This window comes from Salvelinus fontinalis, unplaced genomic scaffold (assembly GCF_029448725.1).
Source record: "Salvelinus fontinalis isolate EN_2023a unplaced genomic scaffold, ASM2944872v1 scaffold_1519, whole genome shotgun sequence".
NCBI lineage: Eukaryota > Metazoa > Chordata > Actinopteri > Salmoniformes > Salmonidae > Salvelinus > Salvelinus fontinalis.
In genome coordinates, this window is record NW_026601728.1 from 11,902 (window position 1) to 32,841 (window position 20,940).

General features: G+C 43.8%; 1 protein-coding gene across 1 annotated transcript in view; it reads right to left on the minus strand.

The window, feature by feature from the left end:
• Positions 1-20,666, minus strand: part of LOC129849538 (ATP-dependent translocase ABCB1-like) — a 31,605-nt gene extending 10,939 nt beyond the window's left edge. The window contains exons 1-8 of the mRNA XM_055916351.1: positions 20,590-20,666; positions 19,818-19,895; positions 18,698-18,815; positions 18,559-18,604; positions 18,220-18,370; positions 1,705-1,798; positions 1,111-1,302; positions 242-413 (exon numbers count right to left, since the gene is read on the minus strand). Coding sequence (XP_055772326.1) covers positions 242-413; positions 1,111-1,302; positions 1,705-1,798; positions 18,220-18,370; positions 18,559-18,604; positions 18,698-18,815; positions 19,818-19,869 — 825 coding nt within the window. The 5' untranslated portion in view covers positions 19,870-19,895; positions 20,590-20,666. The remainder of the gene's footprint in view (positions 1-241; positions 414-1,110; positions 1,303-1,704; positions 1,799-18,219; positions 18,371-18,558; positions 18,605-18,697; positions 18,816-19,817; positions 19,896-20,589) is intronic.
• Between the last annotated feature and the right edge of the window lie 274 nt (positions 20,667-20,940).

The window sequence follows — 20,940 nt, forward strand, 5'->3', positions numbered from 1 at the left end:
TAAAAATTTCTTTATAAAAGAAATGTGATTGTGGAAACTGAGAGGATTGGATAAGTATAAACTAGGGGTGGATTTGGGATTGGGCACAAGAGCAGTGATGCAACCACTGTTGAGTGACATATGAAAACAATATGGCACCTTATTCCCTATGTAGCCTACTACTTCAAGTAGTGCACTATATAGGGAATAGAGTACCATTTGGGATGAAGCCGTTGTCTTTGCAGGTCATTGGTAGTCTTACTTTGGACCAGACGGCAGCTGATCCTGCCAGGAGAGGACTGGCGGCCAGGATGACGAGTGTCAGCTTCCAGCCGAAGATGAAACCAATGATGAACCCTGACAAGAAGGTGCAGAAGAACTGCACGAACACACAGATCTTGTCTCCAAGACCTTCGTTGATTGTGTTGATGTCACTGTAGAAAGTAAAATATTATAAATGATTAATATTATAATAATTGACATTATTTAAACAATCTTAATAGCATTTTTTATATCTGTAGTTGCTCAATGTGATCATATGCTAAAATATGACATTGTCTTTAATAAACAAATAAATCCCAATCATTCTTCCAATGTCAACCTGGCGTTGAGAAGTCCTATCTGGTGTGTATCAACCTGACGTTGAGAAGTCCTATCTGGTGTGTATCAACCTGACGTTGAGAAGTCCTATCTGGTGTGTATCAACCTGACGTTGAGAAGTCCTATCTGGTGTGTATCAACCTGACGTTGAGAAGTCCTATCTGGTGTGTATCAACCTGATATTGAGAAGTCCTACCTGGTGTGTATCAACCTGATGTTGAGAAGTCCTATCTCGTGTGTATCAACCTGATGTTGAGAAGTCCTATCTGGTGTGTATCAACCTGACGTTGAGAAGTCCTATCTGGTGTGTATCAACCTGACGTTGAGAAGTCCTATCTGGTGTGTATCAACCAGACGTTGAGAAGTCCTATCTGGTGTGTATCAACCTGACGTTGAGAAGTCCTATCTGGTGTGTATCAACCTGACGTTGAGAAGTCCTATCTGGTGTGTATCAACCAGACGTTGAGAAGTCCTATCTGGTGTGTATCAACCTGACGTTGAGAAGTCCTATCTGGTGTGTATCAAACTTACTCTGTCAACCTGACATTGAGAACTCCTATCTGGTGTGTATCAAACCAGGACATCTGTTGGTGGAGGATGGCATGGAAGTATTTCTCCCGGATCCGTTTGGTCTGTTTGGTGGCTGTCACTAAGAACAACATCACCTGAAAGGTCCCCAGCAGGAACACAGCACAACCGATCCCGATGAAGTAATAGGCATGTCTGGAAGTTCAAATGTATGTATCACACAGTATATTTTAAAGCAATAAGCAACGGGGGTGGGGGTGGGGGTATATGGCCTGTTCTTACGCACAACACGATGCAAGAGTGCCTGGATACAGCCCTTAGCCGTGGTTTATTGGCCATATACCACAAACCCCAGAGGTGCCTTATTGCTATTATCTAATTACATTGGTAATCAGTTTATAAGTAAAAATACATGTTTTGTCATGCCCGTGGTATACGTTCTGATATACCACGGCTGTCGGGCCAATCGGCATTCAGGGCTCAAACCACCCAGTTTATAATCATAAATAAAAGCGACATTGTATTTACATGAGGATATATTTATGATATAATATATTGATAATGTGTGTGTTATCTACTGTACTCATTATCACTTGCCGAGTCATTAGAGCCTGTATATCAACTCCAGGAATCTGAATACATCCGTCAGTTGAGTTCAATAAAGCGCTGATCTCCTCCACAGTGAAATTGGCTATGGAGAAATGACAATACCAGTAGTCAATGTTCACAATCTGGCGTGCCTAACATATGATATGTGTAGTATAAAACATAATCCACAAATCACCAAATATATGGTGAAGATATGCCTAAACAATGCAACCCATAATAGAAATAATCACATATATGTATCTCATACTGTAATACATGGCCACAAAGGAGCCCTGCACTTTATAGCCAATACACAGATGTAAGATCTTAATTTGAGCCAGTTTGCTTCAACAGGAAAATAATCCCGCAGCAACAGAACAGGTGAATTATTATGTGGATTATAATTAATGGGCATTTTTGTAGGGGTTGATACATTAAGAATGGTGCTGAATTGGATAGCGGCCGTTTTACTAGTTGCTGACCAATTCTGCTGTTAAGTGTGTATTTGTGTGTGGTTTTTTGCATATTGCATCCCCGTTTTTAAGACTTTTTTTTGTTAGGCTACATATACATTTCACACAAGTTTTAAATACATGGCACTTTTTTTATGATCCTCAAACTATTTACATACCGTCAGGAGTCAATTATTTGAGTACACAATATGACATTTTACAGGAAGGAAGTAGAGTTTACAATACAATATATTGTATGTTATTCTCAGAAAAGAAAATGTCGTCCCGCCACTCCCTCACCGTGTAGGTCTGTCGCTTGGTCAAGAGTTGTTGATATCTGATACAGTGTTACATAATACATCCCATGCATCAACTGTATTTGCCCGGGCTTTGTTTATCCTAGCCACTGATCGCTCTAAACGAACAATATCTTGAAAATATGATAAGCATATTTGTGGTGAGAGGATTGCAGGGGGTAATGGAAGCACTATGGATAGCTTGTTTTGCTGCTGTTAACCCCACATAAATGATTATCTTCTGAACCAGTTGCAGTCATACATGCTACTTTTATACACAGTAATTACACAACAAATATATTTATTTTTGGATAAAACACATGACATTTTGTATAGATAGTGGATATGTACTCAGACATGTATATCGTGTTTTCAGTTATAACTATTACTGATCATGAGCTTTTTAATCCCACCCCTCTGCTACACTCAGTCCAGCCCACCTAAATGTATCTCCGTAAGACCATCCTCTTTTCATTTCCACGTGCCATATATCTTTCCACTGTGCTGTGACGTCTTATATGAACTTTGAACCTTTCTAATCGCATAGTATCCAAAGATTGTAAGTTAAAGATTAATATTTATAATATTATATATATTGTTGAATGATTGACTTTCCAAATCTCCCAACAGGGCTATTTGCAGAGTTAATTTTAGGTAAATGTAATGCTTTTTCAGCCATTCCTGAAACTGAGATCAGAAACAAGCTCCGTTGTGCTGATCTAAACTTTTTGGTACATAATGTTTCCCCCATTGTTTGCTCTGACCGAAAAGAGCTTCTGGACATCAGAACAGCGATAACTAATCTTGTATTGGATGAAGATTTCTACTTCAACCAGTTGGCGGTGCAGGACATACTGCTCACCCCGGACCAGACCCTAATCCTCCGCTCCCGGAGGAGAAAGTGCAAGAGAGGCCGACGTGCGGGCACCCTGACAAAACTACAGTCGTGGACAAAAAATGTTGAGAGTGACACAAATATACATTTTCACAAAGTCTGCTGCCTCAGTTTGTATGATGGCAATTTGCATATACTCCAGAATGTTATGAAGAGTGATCAAATTAATTGCAAAGTCCCTCTTTGTCATGCAAATGAACTGAATCCCCCCAAAATATTTCCACTGCATTTCAGCCCTACCACAAAAGGACTAGCTGACGTCATGTCAGTGATTCAGTAATTCATTAACACAGGTGTGAGTGTTGACGAGGACAAGGCTGGAGATCACTCGGTCATGCTGATTGAGTTCGAATAACAGACTGGAAGTTTCAAAATGAGGGTGGGGCTTGGAATCATTGTTCTTCCTCTGTCAACCATGGTTACCTGCAAGGAAACACGTGCCGTCATCATTGCTTTGCACAAAAAGGGCTTCACAGGCAAGGATATTGCTGCCAGTAAGATTGCACCTAAATCAACCATTTATCGGATCATCAAGAACTTCAAGGAAAGCGGTTCAAATGTTGTGAAGAAGGCTCCAGGGCGCCCAAGAAAGTCCAGCAAGCGCCAGGACCATCTCCTAAAGTTGATTCAGCTGCGGGATCGGGACACCACCAGTACAGAGTTGCTCAGGAATGGCAGCAGGCAGGTGTGAGTGCATCTGCACGCACAGTGAGGCAAAGACTTTTGGAGGATGGCCTGGTGTCAAGGGCAGCAAAGAAGCCACTTCTCTCCAGGAAAAATATCAGGGACAGACTGATATTCTGCAAAAGGTACAGGGATTGGACTGCTGAGGACTGGGGTAAAGTCCTTTTCTCTGATGAATCCCCTTTCCGATTGTTTGGGGCATCCGGAAAAAAGCTTGTCCGGAGAAGACAAGGTGAGCGCTACCATCAGTCCTGTGTCATGCTAACAGTAAAGCATCCTGAGACCATTCATGTGTGGGTTTGCTTCTCAGCCAAGGGAGTGGGCTCACTCTCAAATTTGCTTATTAAGAACACAGCCATGAATAAAGAATGGTACCAACACATCTTCCGAGAGCAACTTCTCCCAACCATTCAGGAACAGTTTGCCTTTTTCAGCATGATGGAGCACCTTGCCATAAGGTGGCTCTGGGAACAAAACATCGATATTTTGGGTCCATGGCCAGGAAACTCCCCAGACCTTAATCCCATTGAGAACTTGTGGTCAATCGTCAAGAGGCGGGTGGACAAACAAAACCCCACAAATTCTGACAAACTCCAAGCATTGATTATGCAAGAATTGGCTGCCATCAGTCAGGATGTGGCCACGAAGTTAATTGACAGCATGCTAGGGTGGATTGCAGTGGTCTTGAAAAAGAAGGGTCAACACTGCCTTTGACACTTATGAATTCTTTGTAATTATACTTCAGTATTCCATAGTAACATCTGACAAATTTCTAAAGACACTGAAGCAGCAAACTTTGTGAAAATTAATTTTTGTGTCATTCTCAGATCTTATGGCCACGATTGTACATAGATGAGTACATAAACTTCCTCTACCCTCTGTTCTATTAGCAAACGTGCAAGAGAACAAACTGGACAAGCTCTTTGATCCTTTTAATTGAACCTGAAGAACTGTCAGGACCCGGTTACAAACTCGGGTCTCTGGTGTGAGAAACAGTCACTTAGCAAACTGAGCCACTAATAGTTGGCAGAACCCAGAATATGAGGCAGACACAGCAGTACTTGAGACGATGCTTTAATAAAGTAAAAAGGAAAGTACTTCAGGCAAAAATATAAATCCACAACGTCAAAAGTAATTCCAAGAGAAAAAAGGTAAATCCTCCAAGACAAAAGGTAAATCCACAAGGTGGTAGATACCGCAGGGGAAAAAACTCAAAGGAATAATCAAAAATAAATAAACAAGAACAAAAACAGAGTACCTCAAGAGAATCCAACAGGAGTAACACATGTTCACAGCATCGCTGGGGCTGGGTGCTAACATACAAACACAGAGCAAAGAACTGAGGAAAACTAAGGGTTTAAATACATTCAAGGGAAACGAGGCACAGGTGCAAATAATAACTGGAAACAAGGGAAAACAAAAGGGTCAAAAAAGCACAATGGGGGCATCTAGTGGCCAAAACCGGAACAATCCTGGCCAAATCCTGACAAAGAACTGTAATATCCCATGTTTCTTAGAGTTGTGGCTGAACAAGAACACGGATAATATACATCTAGCTCGGGTTAGATCAAGGGTGGAGGTGAGTGTCTCTGTTAACAACAGCTGGTGAGTGATATTAAGGAAGTCTCGAGGTTCTGCTCACCTGAGTAAGAATACCTCATGATAAGCTGTAGACTATACTATTTACCAAGATAGCTGTGGATTTAACACCACAAGCCTAGAAGATGGTGTATACCCTCAGACATGGAGGGGGGCAAAGGTCATTCCGCTACCCAAGAATAGCAGAGCACCCTTTAATGGTTCAAACACCTGACAAGTCAGCCTGTTACAAGTGCTTAGCAAACTTTTGGAAAGAAAAAATAGTTTGATCAAATACAAAGTTATTTTACAGAAAACGAACAGAATTTCAGCATGCTTATAGGGATGGGCACTCAACATGCTCAGCACTGACAAATGGTTGATGATTGGCTGAAATAAATGAATAGTAAGAAGATGGTGGGAGCTGTTTTGTTAGACTTCAGAGCAGCTTTTGATATAATGATTGTGGCAAACCTCTTCAAGGTTATGAGCATTTGTCACAAATTAAGTGGGAAACTGTCACCAAATTACCCCAGAATGAGAGTTCTTTCGAACAGGACAGTACCTGTGTGTTTGTCTCTCCGTCCTGGTCCACCCAGGTCGTAGGCAAGGTCAAGGATAGCAGGGTTCGGTACACGAATCGGGTTCTCAGTAGGTCCAGGTCCAAACGCCAACAGGTAAGTCCAAAACAGTCCAGCTCATACACAGTAAATCCAGCCAATATCTATTGTCTCTTTCTCTATGGTTCACAGATCCTTCCAGCCCTCCCTTCCTTTGCCACATATCTCCCCCCCTAGATCCGAACCCCTAGGTCGGGCTACCGCAGCAAAATATGCGTGCATGCGGGATAACCCATCCACATTTCCCATTTCCTTCCCTGCTTTGTGTTTCAAGTCAAAGTGAAACGGTTGGAGACTCAAAAACCACCGCATCACCCGAGCGTTCTTCTCTTTAGCCCTATGCATCCAGGTGAGTGGGGCATGGTCACTGATGAGGGTGAAGTGGCACCCCAGCAGGTAGTATTTCAGGCTTTCTAGAGCCCACTTTACTGCCAGCGCCTCTTTCTCAACGACCGCGTAGTTGGTTTCCCGTGGTTCCAGCTTCCTGCTTAAAAACAGGATGGGGTGTTCCACCCCTTCTACCTCTTGGGATAGCACTGCTCCCAAGCCGACCTCTGAGGCATCCGTCTGAACCACAAACTCTTTCTCAAAGTCTGGTACCACCAGCACTGGATTACAGCAGAGAGCCTCCTGTAATGTCCTAAATGCTTTGGTGGCCCTTTCATCCCATTTGACCATGTTTGGCCCTCTGGCTCTAGTCATGTCGGTGAGTGGGGCGGCCACTGTGGCATAACTTGGGATGAACTTCCGGTAGTAACCAGTCAGCCCTAGGAACGCTCGAACTTGCTTCTTATTTACTGGTTTCGGCCATTCTCTAATTGCCTCCACCTTCTTCTGTTGGGGTTTGATTAACCCTCTTCCCAAGGTGTATCCCAGATACTCTGTTTCCCCTAACCCCACATAACACTTGGCAGGGTTCGCCGTGAGCCCTGCCTTTCTAAGGGCGTCTAACACCGCCTGTACCCGGGGTAAGTGGGATTCCCAATCAGGGCTGTAGATTCCCACGTCATCTAAATAAGCTGCGGCGTATGCCTGGTGCGGTTTTAGGACCTTGTTCATGAGCCGTTGAAAGGTGGCTGGGGCCCCGTGTAAGCCGAATGGCATGACGGTGTATTGAAACAAACCGTCAGGGGTTGCAAAGGCTGTCTTTTCTTTGGCCCTGGGGGTCAGAGGAATTTGCCAGTACCCTTTTGTCAGGTCCAGGGTCGTAATGTACCGAGCTTTACCAACTTTCTCCAGTAGTTCGTCTACTCGGGGCATGGGGTAGGCATCAAACTTGGAGATTTCATTTACCTTCTGAAAGTCGTTACAGAACCGCAAAGACCCATCGGGCTTGGAGACCATCACAATTGGGCTAGACCACTCACTATGTGACTCCTCGATCACTCCAGCTGTCAACATTTTCTCTGTCTCTGCTCTAATCGCGGCCTGTCGAGCCTCGGGTACCCGATATGGCCTCATGCTCACTTTTCTCCCTGGTAGGGAAACGATATCGTGAGCCGTAACCTCAGTTCGGCCGGGTACCTCTGAAAACACATCTCTGTTTTTCTGGATCAGGGTCTTTACTTCCTGTACTTGTGCTGGGGACAGAGTAGGTGAAATATTTACTTCGGCTGCCCCCTGAGTGTGTGTAGGGTATGTGACCATTAGTGTTTCTCTCTCTCTCCATGCTTTTAACAGGTTTATGTGATAGATCTGTTCCTGTGGCCGTCGACCTGGCTGTCGGATCCGATAATTCACTTCTCCTATTCTCTCCAGTACTTCATATGGTCCTTTCCATGTGGCTAGTAGTTTGCACTCTACCGTGGGGATCAGCACTAACACCTTATCTCCCGGTTGAAATTCCCTCAGGGTAGCCTGCCGGTTATAAGTGTGCCGCTGGTGCTCTTGTGCTTGTCTCATGTGCTCTCGGACGATGGGCATGACTGTGGCTATCCTGTCTTGCATTGCCGTGACGTGCTCTATGACACTAGTATACGGGGTGGATTGGTGCTCCCAGGTTTCCCGGGCGATGTCTAAGATTCCCCGGGGGTGCCTCCCATATACCAGCTCAAAGGGAGAAAACCCCAGTGAGGCTTGAGGAACCTCTCTAATGGCAAACATCAGATACGGCAACATGCAATCCCAGTTTTTCCCATCCTTATCGATTACCTTCCTGAGCATTGACTTCAGGGTCCTGTTGAATCTCTCAACCAGCCCGTCCGTCTGAGGATGGTAAACCGATGTCCTCAACTGTTTCACCTGCCACAATTTACAAAGGTCCGCCATAAGGCGGGACATAAAGGGGGTCCCCTGGTCAGTAAGGATCTCCTTTGGAACCCCAACCCTGGTGAACAAGAGCACTAATTCCTTGGCAATATTTTTGGAAGTCATCGTCCGAAGGGGAATGGCTTCTGGGTAGCGAGTGGCATAATCTAGAATGACCAGAATGTATTGGTGTCCTCTGGCGGACTTGGGTAGTGGGCCCACTATATCCATCGCTATCCTCTCAAATGGCGTTTCGATTATGGGGAGTGACACTAACGGGCTTCTAACAGCTGGTCGGGGAGCTGTTAACTGGCACTCCGGGCACTCTCCACAATGCCGAGCCACTTCAGCCTGAATTCCTGGCCAGTAAAACCTCCTTACAATCCGGTCTCGGGTTTTATCGATACCAAGGTGTCCACCCAGAATGTGCCCATGAGCTAGATCCAGTACTGTCCTCCGGTACCGGGTGGGGACCAACAACTGTTCAACCACATCAACCCCTATTTTTGAGACTCTGTACACCAAACCCTTTTTCATAATAAAGTGGGGAAAACTATTAGGCCTCATCCCATCATTTATGGGAGTACCATCGACGACCTGCACGTCTGCTCTGGCTTGCTGCAGGGTTGGATCCTGGTTTTGGGCCGTCCCGAAATTAGTCAAAGACCCTGCCAGGTCTGCTGGTTCTAGATTATCATCCTCTGGATTCAGATCGACCCCAGCCCCAGTAGTACCAGGCTGTTCGTTGTCAACGAGGTTTGCCACTTCATCCTCATCCTCCCCTACTAGCACCTGTGAGGTTGGCCCCTGGGAGACCTCTTTTCTTGGTTTTGGTTGAAGGCCCCATGCCTCTTCCTGCTTGGTCAGGGTTGTTGGCTTCTCAAATATGCCATTCTTTTGGCCTAACTTCGCAAAGTTAGGAAAGTGTCTACCCAATATTACATCATATGGCATCTTTGGGACCACGCCGACCTCACAATTCAGCAGATCGTCCTCTGTTTGTATGCTCACTAAGGCTGTGGGGTACAGACGGGTATCCCCATGAATGCAGGTAACACTGATATCCTGACTTGTATCCAGTTTATGAGTTGGCACTAGGTTTGCAACGACCAGGGTTAGCATACTGCCGGAATCCAGCAGTGCTTCAACCTCTTTCCCTTCAACTGTCACCCTGCACATATGTTTGTTTCTTGATCTTTCAAGTACAGTGGTTACAACAGGACATGCATACCACATATCATCTTCTTTTTCACCGAGGTTACATTGCATTGGCTCTTCTTTAATAGGGCAGTAGGCTGCAATATGTCCTGGTCAATTACAATTGTAACAGATAATAGGCGTTCGGGCGGGAGACCCCCTCAACCCCCGGTCCCGGTTTCCGTTTTCTCCCTTAGTGTCTCGGCCCGATTCTGATTCTTTCCTCATGCCCCCACGCTGCTCTCTTCCCCCTCCACCTGTTGGGACAGTCTTACCCTGTCCGCTGGTTCGCCCAGGCCTGGGGAATGGGAATCTTTCCTCCTGTGCCTGCTCAGCTGTTCCTGCCGTACAATACCGTTCAACTAGGCCCACGAGATGGTCGGCGGAAAATACCTCGTTCTGGCCAACCCATCGTCGCACTTCTTGGGGTAGACCTCGCTGAAACTGGTTGAGTACGATGGTCTCGACAATCTCGGCGGAGGAACGGGTCTCCGGTCGTAACCATTTCCTTGCCAGGTGAATCAAGTCGAACATCTGTGTTCGGGGCGGTTGTCCAGATCGGTAGGACCACTGGTGAAAGCGGAGTGCCCTCACGGTATCGGTCACTCCCAGTCTTGCCAGAATCTCTCCCTTTAGTTTATCGTAATCCTGTGCATCTGTCAACTCCAGGTCGAAATACGCTTTTTGAGCGTCCCCTGCCAGGTATGGTGCCAGAAGCCCTGCCCATTCTTCTTTCGGCCACTTCTCCCTCTCTGCAGTCCTTTCAAAGGTGGTAAGATATGCTTCCACATCATCCTGTGCTGTCATTTTTTGAAGAAAATGATTGGCCCGCCTCTGGGTATTTGCAGCTGGTAATTGAGCCCCAATTTGGTCCGCTAGCCCCTTTAGGCCTTCTCTTAACTCCTGGGTGTTTCTCTCTTGCTCTTCTCTGAGCAGCTGGTTGGTGCGGTGCTGGACCTGTAACGTGTCCTGGTACATTCGCATTGCATCCTGATGAGCTATTTGTTGAGCTCTAGTTGCCTCTTGTTGGGTGGCCGCCGCTTGTAACAGGGCTTGTATGGCTCCCTCCATACTCATTTTCCTGAGAAACTGTCCTAACCAAACAAAGCCATAAAAAAAACCTGACTCCCCTTTGGAGTGCTAACTGATTTTTTTTTTTTTTTTTTTTTTTCTCTTTTTACCTAACCAGCGGAATGGTTAGTCCATATGCCCATATTCTCCTCCACGTGTGGCAAACCTCTTCAAGGTTATGAGCATTTGTCACAAATTAAGTGGGAAACTGTCACCAAATTACCCCAGAATGAGAGTTCTTTCGAACAGGACAGTACCTGTGTGTTTGTCTCTCCGTCCTGGTCCACCCAGGTCGTAGGCAAGGTCAAGGATAGCAGGGTTCGGTACACGAATCGGGTTCTCAGTAGGTCCAGGTCCAAACGCCAACAGGTAAGTCCAAAACAGTCCAGCTCATACACAGTAAATCCAGCCAATATCTATTGTCTCTTTCTCTATGGTTCACAGATCCTTCCAGCCCTCCCTTCCTTTGCCACATGATCCTGAAATATTGCAGAGGATTTTCATCCTCTGCCTTCTTATGGATTGACAGTTACCTATCTAATAGAACACAGAGGGTTTTGTTAATGGAAGCCTCTCTCATGCAAATTCCGTTGAGTGTGGTGTACCGCAGGGCAGCTGGCTAGGGCTATTGTTTTCTGTTTTTACAAATGACCTTCCACTGAACTTGAATAAAACCTGTTTGTCTGTGTACGCTGACAAAATCAATAGTATATACGTCTTCTGCAACAGTAACATAAATAACTGAGACACTTAATATAGAGCTCCAGTCAGTTTAAGAATGGGTAACTAGCAAAATGGGTAACTAGTAATAGTCTGGTGCTTAATATCTCAAAAACAAAATGCATAATTTATTTAACAAATCAATCAGTCAACGTTAAACCTCGTTTAGATCTATTATTGAATAATGGGGCTATTGAGCAGGTTGATGAGACTAAACTGCTGGGTGTAACCCTAGATAGTAAGCTGTCATGGTCAAAACATATAGACTCAATGGTTGCTAAAACGGGAAGAGATCTGTCCATGATCGGGCATTGCTCTGCCTTCTTGATATTTCAGTCGAGCAGACAGGTCCTACAGGCCCTCGTTTTGTCGCTTCAGGACTACTGTGGTCATGCGCAGCAAAGAAGGACATAGGTAAATTGCAGTTGGTCCAGAACAAAGCAGCACATATCGCACTTAGATGTACTGTACTTGGAGGGTAAGTGTCAGTAACATGCATATCAGTCTCTCCTGGCTCAAAGTTGAGGAGAGATTGACTGAACCACTATTGGTCTTTGTGCAAGCTATTGATGTGTTGAAGATACCGAACTGTCTGTTCAAGCAATTGGAACAGTTCTGACAATCATCAGTACAACACAAGACATGAACCAGAGGTTTCTTCACTGTCCCCAGGTCCAGAACAGAGGCTGGGAAACGTACAGATGTTATTTGAACGTACGGATGTCATAAGGTGAACGCACCAATTTGTAAGTCGCTCTGGATAAGAGCGTCTGCTAAATGACTTAAATGTAAAAAATGTAAATGTACAGTATTAAATAGAGCTGTGACTACATGGAACTCTGCCACTCCAGGTAACTCAAGCTAGCAATAAAATCAGTTTAAAAAACAGGTAAAAGAACACCTTCCTGCACAAAGGGGACTGTGAAGATACACAGCCATTTTATATATTTTGTATTGTAATGTTAATTGCACTATGTTTTAGATCTAGATATTGTGTGTATGTACTGATACGTAGGCTTTGTGATGTTTCAAATGTATGTATTTCAGTCCTTGACTAATAATGTGCTGGACTATGTATGATGTTAGTATGTTTCATGTGGACCCCAGGAAGAGTAGCTGATGCTTCTGCAGCAGCTAATGGAGATCCTAATAAATGTCAAATACCAAAACGATGCTGGCACTAAGACCGCACTCAACAAGCTGTATAGGACCATAAGCAAACAAGAAAATGCTCACCCAGAGGCAGCGCTCCTAGTGGATGGGGATTTTAATCCAGGAAAACTGAAATCCTACCAGCATGTCACCTGTGCAACTAGAGGCGAAAAAACAAAAAAACACATTTACTCCACAAAGAGAGATGCATACAAAGCTCTCTCTTGCCCTCCATTTGGCAAATCTGACCATAATGCTATCCTTCTACGCTCGCTTTGAGGAAAGCAATACTGAACCATGCATGAGAGCACTGCTTGTTCCAGATGACTGTGTGATCACACTCTCCGTAGCCAGTCTGAGTAAGACCTGATGGGCTCTTTTGCTCTCAAAACAGCCTCAATTCACCGGGGCATGGACTCTACAAGGTGTCGAAAGCATTCCACAGGGATGCTGGCCCATGTTGACTCCAATGCTTCCCACAGTTGTGTCAAGTTGGCTCGATGTCATTTGGGTGGTGGACCAATCTTGATACACATGGGATACCAGCAGCGTTGCAGTTCTTGACACAAACCGGTGCGCCTGGCGCCTACTACCATACCCCGTTCAAAGGCACTTAAATATTTTGTCTTGCCCATTGACCATCTCTGAATTCATGTCTCAATTGTCTAAAGACTTAAAAACCCTTCTTTAAACCTGTCTCCTCCCCGTCATCGAAACTGATTGAAGTGGATTTAACAAGTGACATCAATAAGGGTTCACCTGTCATGGAAAGAGCAGGTGTCCTTAATGTTTTGTATACTCAGTGTACGGTCCCTTAGTTGATAGTGCACGTCAGAGCAGAAACTATACCATGAAGTCCAAGGAACTGTCTGTAGATCTCCGAGATAGATTTGTGATGAGGCACATACAGTATTTGGAGAAGGGTATAAAACAATTTGTAGAGTTTTGAAAGTTTCCAATAGCACAGCGGTCTCCATCATTGGGAAATTATAAAACATATGGAACTACCCAGAGTAGAGCTGGCCATCCGACCAACGTCTGACCAAACTGAGAAACCGGGCAAAAAGGACCTTGGTCAGGTAGCTGACCAAGAACCCAATGACCACTCTAACAAAACTACAGAGTTCCTAGGAGTTAGAGCGTTGGGACAGTAACCGAAAGGTTGCTTGTTTGAATCCCTGAACTGGCAAGGTGAGCAAGACAGTTAACCCCCACAACTGCTCCCGAAGAGCAATGACGTCGATTAAGGAATCTTCCCTCTCCTCCCTGATTCAGAAGGGTTAAATGCGGAAGACAACAGTTGTGCAACTGACTAGAGATCCCCTTTCCCTTTCCTTGGCTGAGATGGGAGAAGGACAACAGTCTCTACAGCACTTCACCAATATTGGCTTTATTGGAGAGTGGCCAGATGGAAGCCACTCCTGAGAAAAGGCAATGACAGTTGGAGTTTGCAAAAAAAAGTAATGTGAAAGACTGAGATCATAAGGGAAAAACATGCACAGCTCATCACCTATTTAAAAGCTACACGGTAGGGATGGTGTTAAGTGGCAGGGACTGTGAGACTGGATAGAGGGAACAATAAATAGAGCCAAATCCTTGGTGTGAACATGCTTCAGAGTGTAAATTACCTTAGACTGGGGCGAAGATATCTTTTGGGGTGTACATTTGACCCCTTTTTCTCCCCAATTTTGTGATATCCAATTGGTAGTTACAGTCTTGTCCCATCGCTGCAACTCCCGTATGGACTCGGGAGAGGTGAAGGTCAAGAGCCATGCACCCTTCAAAATACAACCCTGCCAAGCCGCACTGCTTCTTGACACACTGCTCGCTTAACCCGTAAGCCAGCCGCACCAATGTGTCAGAGGAAACACCATACAATTAGCGTCACGAGTCATCATGCATGCGCCCGGCCCGCCACAAGGAGTCACTAGAGCACAATGGGACAAGGACATCCTGGCCGGCCAAACCCTCTCCTAACCCGGACAACGCTGGGCCAATTGTGCGCCACCTCATGGGTCTCCCGGTATCAAACTCGGGTCTGTAGTGATGCATCTAGCATGGCGATGCAGTGTCTTAGACCGCTGTGCCATTTGGGAGGCTGGGGCGAAGATTTACATTCCAACAGGACAATGACTGCTGACAGAACCAGGAAGTGCTGGAGTCAGTCAACATTCTCAGTGGGGAGGGCTGAAGTATGTACAGTAAACATTTACAAGGTGGGATACACTGGCAGTGGGGACAGGGTGAAGTATAAACAGTAAACATTCACAAGGTGGGATACACTAGCAGTGGGGACAGGGTGAAGTATGTACAGTAAACATTCACAAGGTGGGATACACTAGCAGTGGGGACAGGGTGAAGTATGTACAGTAAACATTCACAAGGTGGGATACACTAGCAGTGGGGACAGGGTGAAGTATAAACAGTAAACATTCACAAGGTGGGATACACTAGCAGTGGGGACAGGGTGAAGTATAAACAGTAAACATTCACAAGGTGGGATACACTAGCAGTGGGGACAGGGTGAAGTATAAACAGTAAACATTCACAAGGTGGGATACACTGGCAGTGGGGACAGGGTGAAGTATAAACAGTAAACATTCACAAGGTGGAATACACTGGCAGTGGGGACAGGATGAAGTCTAAACAGTAAACATTCACAAGGTGGGATACACTAGCAGTGGGGACAGGGTGAAGTATAAACAGTAAACATTCACAAGGTGGGATACACTGGCAGTGGGGACAGGGTGAAGTATAAACAGTAAACATTCACAAGGTGGGATACACTAGCAGTGGGGACAGGGTGAAGTATGTACAGTAAACATTCACAAGGTGGGATACACTAGCAGTGGGGACAGGGTGAAGTATGTACAGTAAACATTCACAAGGTGGGATACACTAGCAGTGGGGACAGGGTGAAGTATAAACAGTAAACATTCACAAGGTGGGAGACACTGGCAGTGGGGACAGGGTGAAGTATAAACAGTAAACATTCACAAGGTGGGATACACTGGCAGTGGGGACAGGGTGAAGTATAAACAGTAAACATTCACAAGGTGGGATACACTGGCAGTGGGGACAGGGTGAAGTATGTACAGTAAACATTCACAAGGTGGGATACACTAACAGTGGGGACAGGGTGAAGTATAAACAGTAAACATTCACAAGGTGGGATACACTGGCAGTGGGGACAGGATGAAGTATAAACAGTAAACATTCACAAGGTGGGATACACTAGCAGTGGGGACAGGGTGAAGTATAAACAGTAAACATTCACAAGGTGGGATACACTGGCAGTGGGGACAGGGTGAAGTATAAACAGTAAACATTCACAAGGTGGGATACACTAGCAGTGGGGACAGGGTGAAGTATGTACAGTAAACATTCACAAGGTGGGATACACTGGCAGTGGGGACAGGGTGAAGTATGTACAGTAAACATTCACAAGGTGGGATACACTGGCAGTGGGGACAGGGTGAAATATGTACAGTAAACATTCACAAGGTGGGATACACTAGCAGTGGGGACAGGGTGAAGTATAAACAGTAAACATTCACAAGGTGGGATACACTAGCAGTGGGGACAGGGTGAAGTATAAACAGTAAACATTCACAAGGTGGGATACACTGGCAGTGGGGACAGGGTGAAGTATAAACAGTAAACATTCACAAGGTGGGGTACACTAGCAGTGGGGACAGGGTGAAGTATAAACAGTAAACATTCTCTGCATTGTTGAGTAAGCATTCCACCGATAGGGCTCTGTTTTTGGCTGGCGTTAAGGCAGGGCTAGTGTCAAACGCACGTTCATTTGCAATTCCGACCTCTTAAAACCAGCACTCTGCTATAGTTAAACTATTGCGCAAGGATTGGTAATTTTCCTGTCTTGGTCCAGCTTGCTTGCGCTCAGATGGGAGGGGTGGAAATATTTGAGGTGCGTCCTTAAAGACATGATCACGGTGCTAATTTCAGGGAGTGCTGGCAGGGATATTTAAGACCAAACAGAAGCTGGTTTTACCGATTTATACAGCGGATATCCAGCCGTGACTCACACTGCTCATATGAATATGGAACAAGAGTTATGTGCTTTTGGTGCCTGTATAGGCCTTCATAGTATTTAAAAACATTAAACACTATATTTTCCCCCCATTTCATTGGATTTGATTAAAAACCAAGCATAGCCTCCGATTCTGTCAATGAAGGCTGTTTTGTTTTTGTCCTGCCCAATGCAATCAAGTAGGCTAGTCAAGATTGTATAAAGGGTTGGAAACAAATCTTAATCACCAAAGCTTTATTAAAAGATCAAGTTTGAGAGGAGCAAAACAGTGAGCTGACGTTCCCTTTTTATCTATGTATTGTAGGCAGGCGTACATTATTTTAGCCATGCTTTGAACGTGCATTAAAACCCCTCCATGATGTAGGCTACATGTGTCCATGCCCATCATGAAACGAAAGATGAGAACCTCAGTGAATGCTGGTAAACCTCATATTTAGAAGTTATTTTCCTGCAACAATTGCTTGTTTTCCGTTTTATATTTTGAAACCCCAAGCCCTCTGTAGGCTACCCTCACCCCAGGCCTACTATAACGAAGGCTGGTTCTACAGCAATGCGTCTGTCTTTTTTATCCTGGTGATTCCTCTACATTTTACATTTATTTATTGTTGTTGTTGAAAAAAATAAAGATTGCTTGTTTTTAATTTGTCATTTTATTATGTATTTGTATTCTCCCAAATTTCAGTCTTGTATCATCGCTGCGACTCCCCAACGGGCTCAGAGGATTGAACCTGGGTCTGTACCGGCACCTCAAGTACTGTGAGTGCCTTAGACTGCTGCGCTTCTCGGGGGGCCCTCACTTTCTCTTTACATTGGATCTCTGTCCAGCTACTGAGAAAAGAAAACCCTCCACAGTCTGCGTTGTTCTACTATTATATGCCCACTGGGAGTAATTATGGTGCCTGTAAGTGTATTTAGACATAGCCTATTTAAAACACGTTGTTGTTTCGTTTTGTTTCAAATGTGATTATCTCTCTTTTTAGGCCTTATCAATAATGAATTGTTTCTAGCTTATTGACAACTTTTGGCATGTCCCTGCTCAGCCATAATGCACTTTACAGTAGACCCCTATATCAGTGTGAATGCTATGTATATCTGTCCACATTGACACCATGCAATTACTTAGAACAAAGCAAAGATAGGATAGGTCTACATTGTGTTATTTCATTTCTGTAAGCTGTTTAACAAACTATAATGGACTAACTTTGGATTTGGAGTTGATTCCAAGGCGATACATAAAATACCATGAATACACAACTTGAATAAACCATGTATTTAGCCATGGAGCACTTTCTGATTGGCCAGTGAGGGGCCAAGCCTGACACACCCATAACTGGTTTAATCGTCAAAACTAAGCCCTTTCTCGCCACCGTCAGCACTGCGCCGATCATTTTTGGTTGTGAAAATAGAAAAATATTTCTGACAAACTCCCAACCTAAAGCTCTACCGCCAGCGCTTAGATTTACCATTGCATTAGGTTTGTTAAAATAGAGCCCTTGTCCTGCAACAGAGTGATCAAATGACGATGCTACATGTGTACCTTGTCAAACAGAATATGTACCTGTAAGGTTGAGCTGTTGTCCACTTTGTACAAAGCTGTCGGTCATCTGTCCAAACACAACACACATAAGGGGCAGGGCTATCCCGTGGAGAGCAGCACATAGCAGGCCGATTATCATTAGGAGCACCTCACAACCAGTAGCGTAGCGGAACTGCAAACACAACACACATAAAACCACAGTCAAATGCAGCAGACGTTGGAATGACTGGAGAATATGAATCTTGTCAAGATCACTTGTAACAAATTACCCCATTTTGACATATACTACAGTGTATGTGCAGATTGCCAAAAGATTCTTGTGTATTTCCTACTATTTCTGAAACAAAAATCAGGACATACCAACTGGAAAAATCCCACTGCTTTTGCTGGTTCTTTTTTCTTCCTTCTTGAGAATGAAACATAGATTCATGAGCAAACCAAAATATATTTAACTGTAATAGGAGTAAAGTAGGAATGCCATTATGGCAATGTTGCTTACCCGAGGCCCTTCTTTGGCTTGCGCTCCGTGTCAACGGTTGGCTGCCCCTCTGTCATCCGCTCCTGAGGCTTCGTATCCTCATGGAAGGCCAGGTTGGGGTAGCCTTTTGCAAATACCTCTTAATCAATTAAACATTTACCAATGATCAATTAAACATTACCAATGATCAATTAAACTAAACAATTAAGCTATCTGCCATCCAATGATACTGCCTGGTCTCATTGATTAGACATAACACAGTAAATGTACATTCGGGACACTCAAATTAGTATGTTAGCTAATTCTTCCCCTAACCCTAAATGTAATCCTTTTAGCTAAACCTTCCCCTAACCATAACCCTTTTATTTACCCTTCCCATAACCATATGTCACGCCCTGACCATAGTTTGCTTTGTATGTTTTATGTTTTGTTTGGTCAGGGTGTGATCTGAGTGGGCATTCTATGTTGTAAGTCTGGTTTGTCTATTTCTATGTGTTTGGCCTGATATGGTTCTCAATCAGAGGCAGGTGTTTTGCGTTGTCTCTGATTGGGAACCATATTTAGGTAGTCTGTTTTGTATTGTGGGTTGTGGGGTATTGTCTTTAGTTTGTTACGTGTGTGCATTGTAGGCTGAGGTGTAATTTTCTTTCTTACACTTGACACCCTATGGTTTTTGGGTTGTCAAGTTGTATGTTCTGCGCCCTGTATTGTTTGGGCTTCATTTTTTGTGTGCCTTAATAAAGAGCACTAGACCTCAGTGGAACTCTCTCTGCATCTGATAACATATCATACTTTTAGCAAATTCGGAACATATTGATATTTTTCTAATTCGTAACATATAATACAAATTGTAATTCGTAACATGTCATACGAAATGGGTGATGGACATCCACAAAGTAATACATACCATACAAAACTTAACATATCATACTAAATTGATTTTAAGATTTACGTAGAGAATAATACAAAATGCTCTGAGACCAGGTTGAATGACACCTCTCACTTTGGTGTACTGACTGTACAGAATTATTTTATTTCACTTACTGATTATATCAGTCAACCACAATTCCTTCTAATCTACTCTTAACTAGGAATTCTATGCTAATACATAAGACAGTAAATGATGTGAGACAGATATTACCCTCAGGGATGGTTGGTAGAGAGTCTGGCATGTCCCCATCCTCTCTCCCCATGGTGAATGAACTCAGACGCTGCCTTCCTGGAATTCAGAGAAAGCGATTTTAAACTGTAATTTCAATGTAGTAAATATGAGAATATTTGCGGATCCTAAATGAATGAGTTAATGTACATTTTGAAAAGTGAATAATGATTTCTGTACCAAACAATCTGTTGAATGCTATGCTAGGGTGAGTTGAGGTTTGCCTTCATGTATGTATGCATGTTGTAGTACATGTTTTAGCTGCTTTTAACTAGACAAACTTGATTTACATACAAGTTAAGTTGTGTAACGTCTATAAACTGGGATGTCATTTAGCAAATAATTAAAGTCATCTATTTTAATGGAGGGTTCTTTCCGGAACCGGGGAGGCTGTACAAGGGTAATGCTCATCAACACTTGCTTTTCTTACTGCTTCTCAAGTTATTTTTTTTTTCAATATTCATTATGAGAGCATTAAATTGCAAATATTGGCAAATGTAGTATTATAGTAATAATATCTTTACAATTCTAATACCGTGTTAAGCTACATATCAAAAAGTGCATATTGGCTTTTATATCTTGTGGAACTAAGTTCAACATTTAAAATGAATGAAGCACAATAAGAGGGATTTTGTCAACAACAACAACAAAATTAAAGCTATGGAATATATATATTTTTTACATGTTGTACCAAATATTGTAGTCTACAAACATGTATAAATAGACAAAATGTGTGCAGATGTGGGCTACTTACCTTCAGAGAATCCAGTATGAGTCTTTTAGACAATCCACAAGCTATTCTCTCAACATAATACCACCCTTACTAATTGTCAGATGAATGTAATCATTCTTTTGGGAACTGGGAGATTTTATATCGCTATGCAGGACAGCATCATCATCAGGTGTCAGGTGTCAGGTTACCTCAAGTTCGGGATCCTATTGGCATTCCACACGGCTGGGGGAGGTGCGTCATGACACATTATACAATTCATCAATAATGACACTTCAAGTCACTGATGGCATATTTCATAGACAGTATTTACAAAACAAGGTCATTTGACAATGATTGATTCTGCCTTTGATTAGACTCATGTCTAATACATCT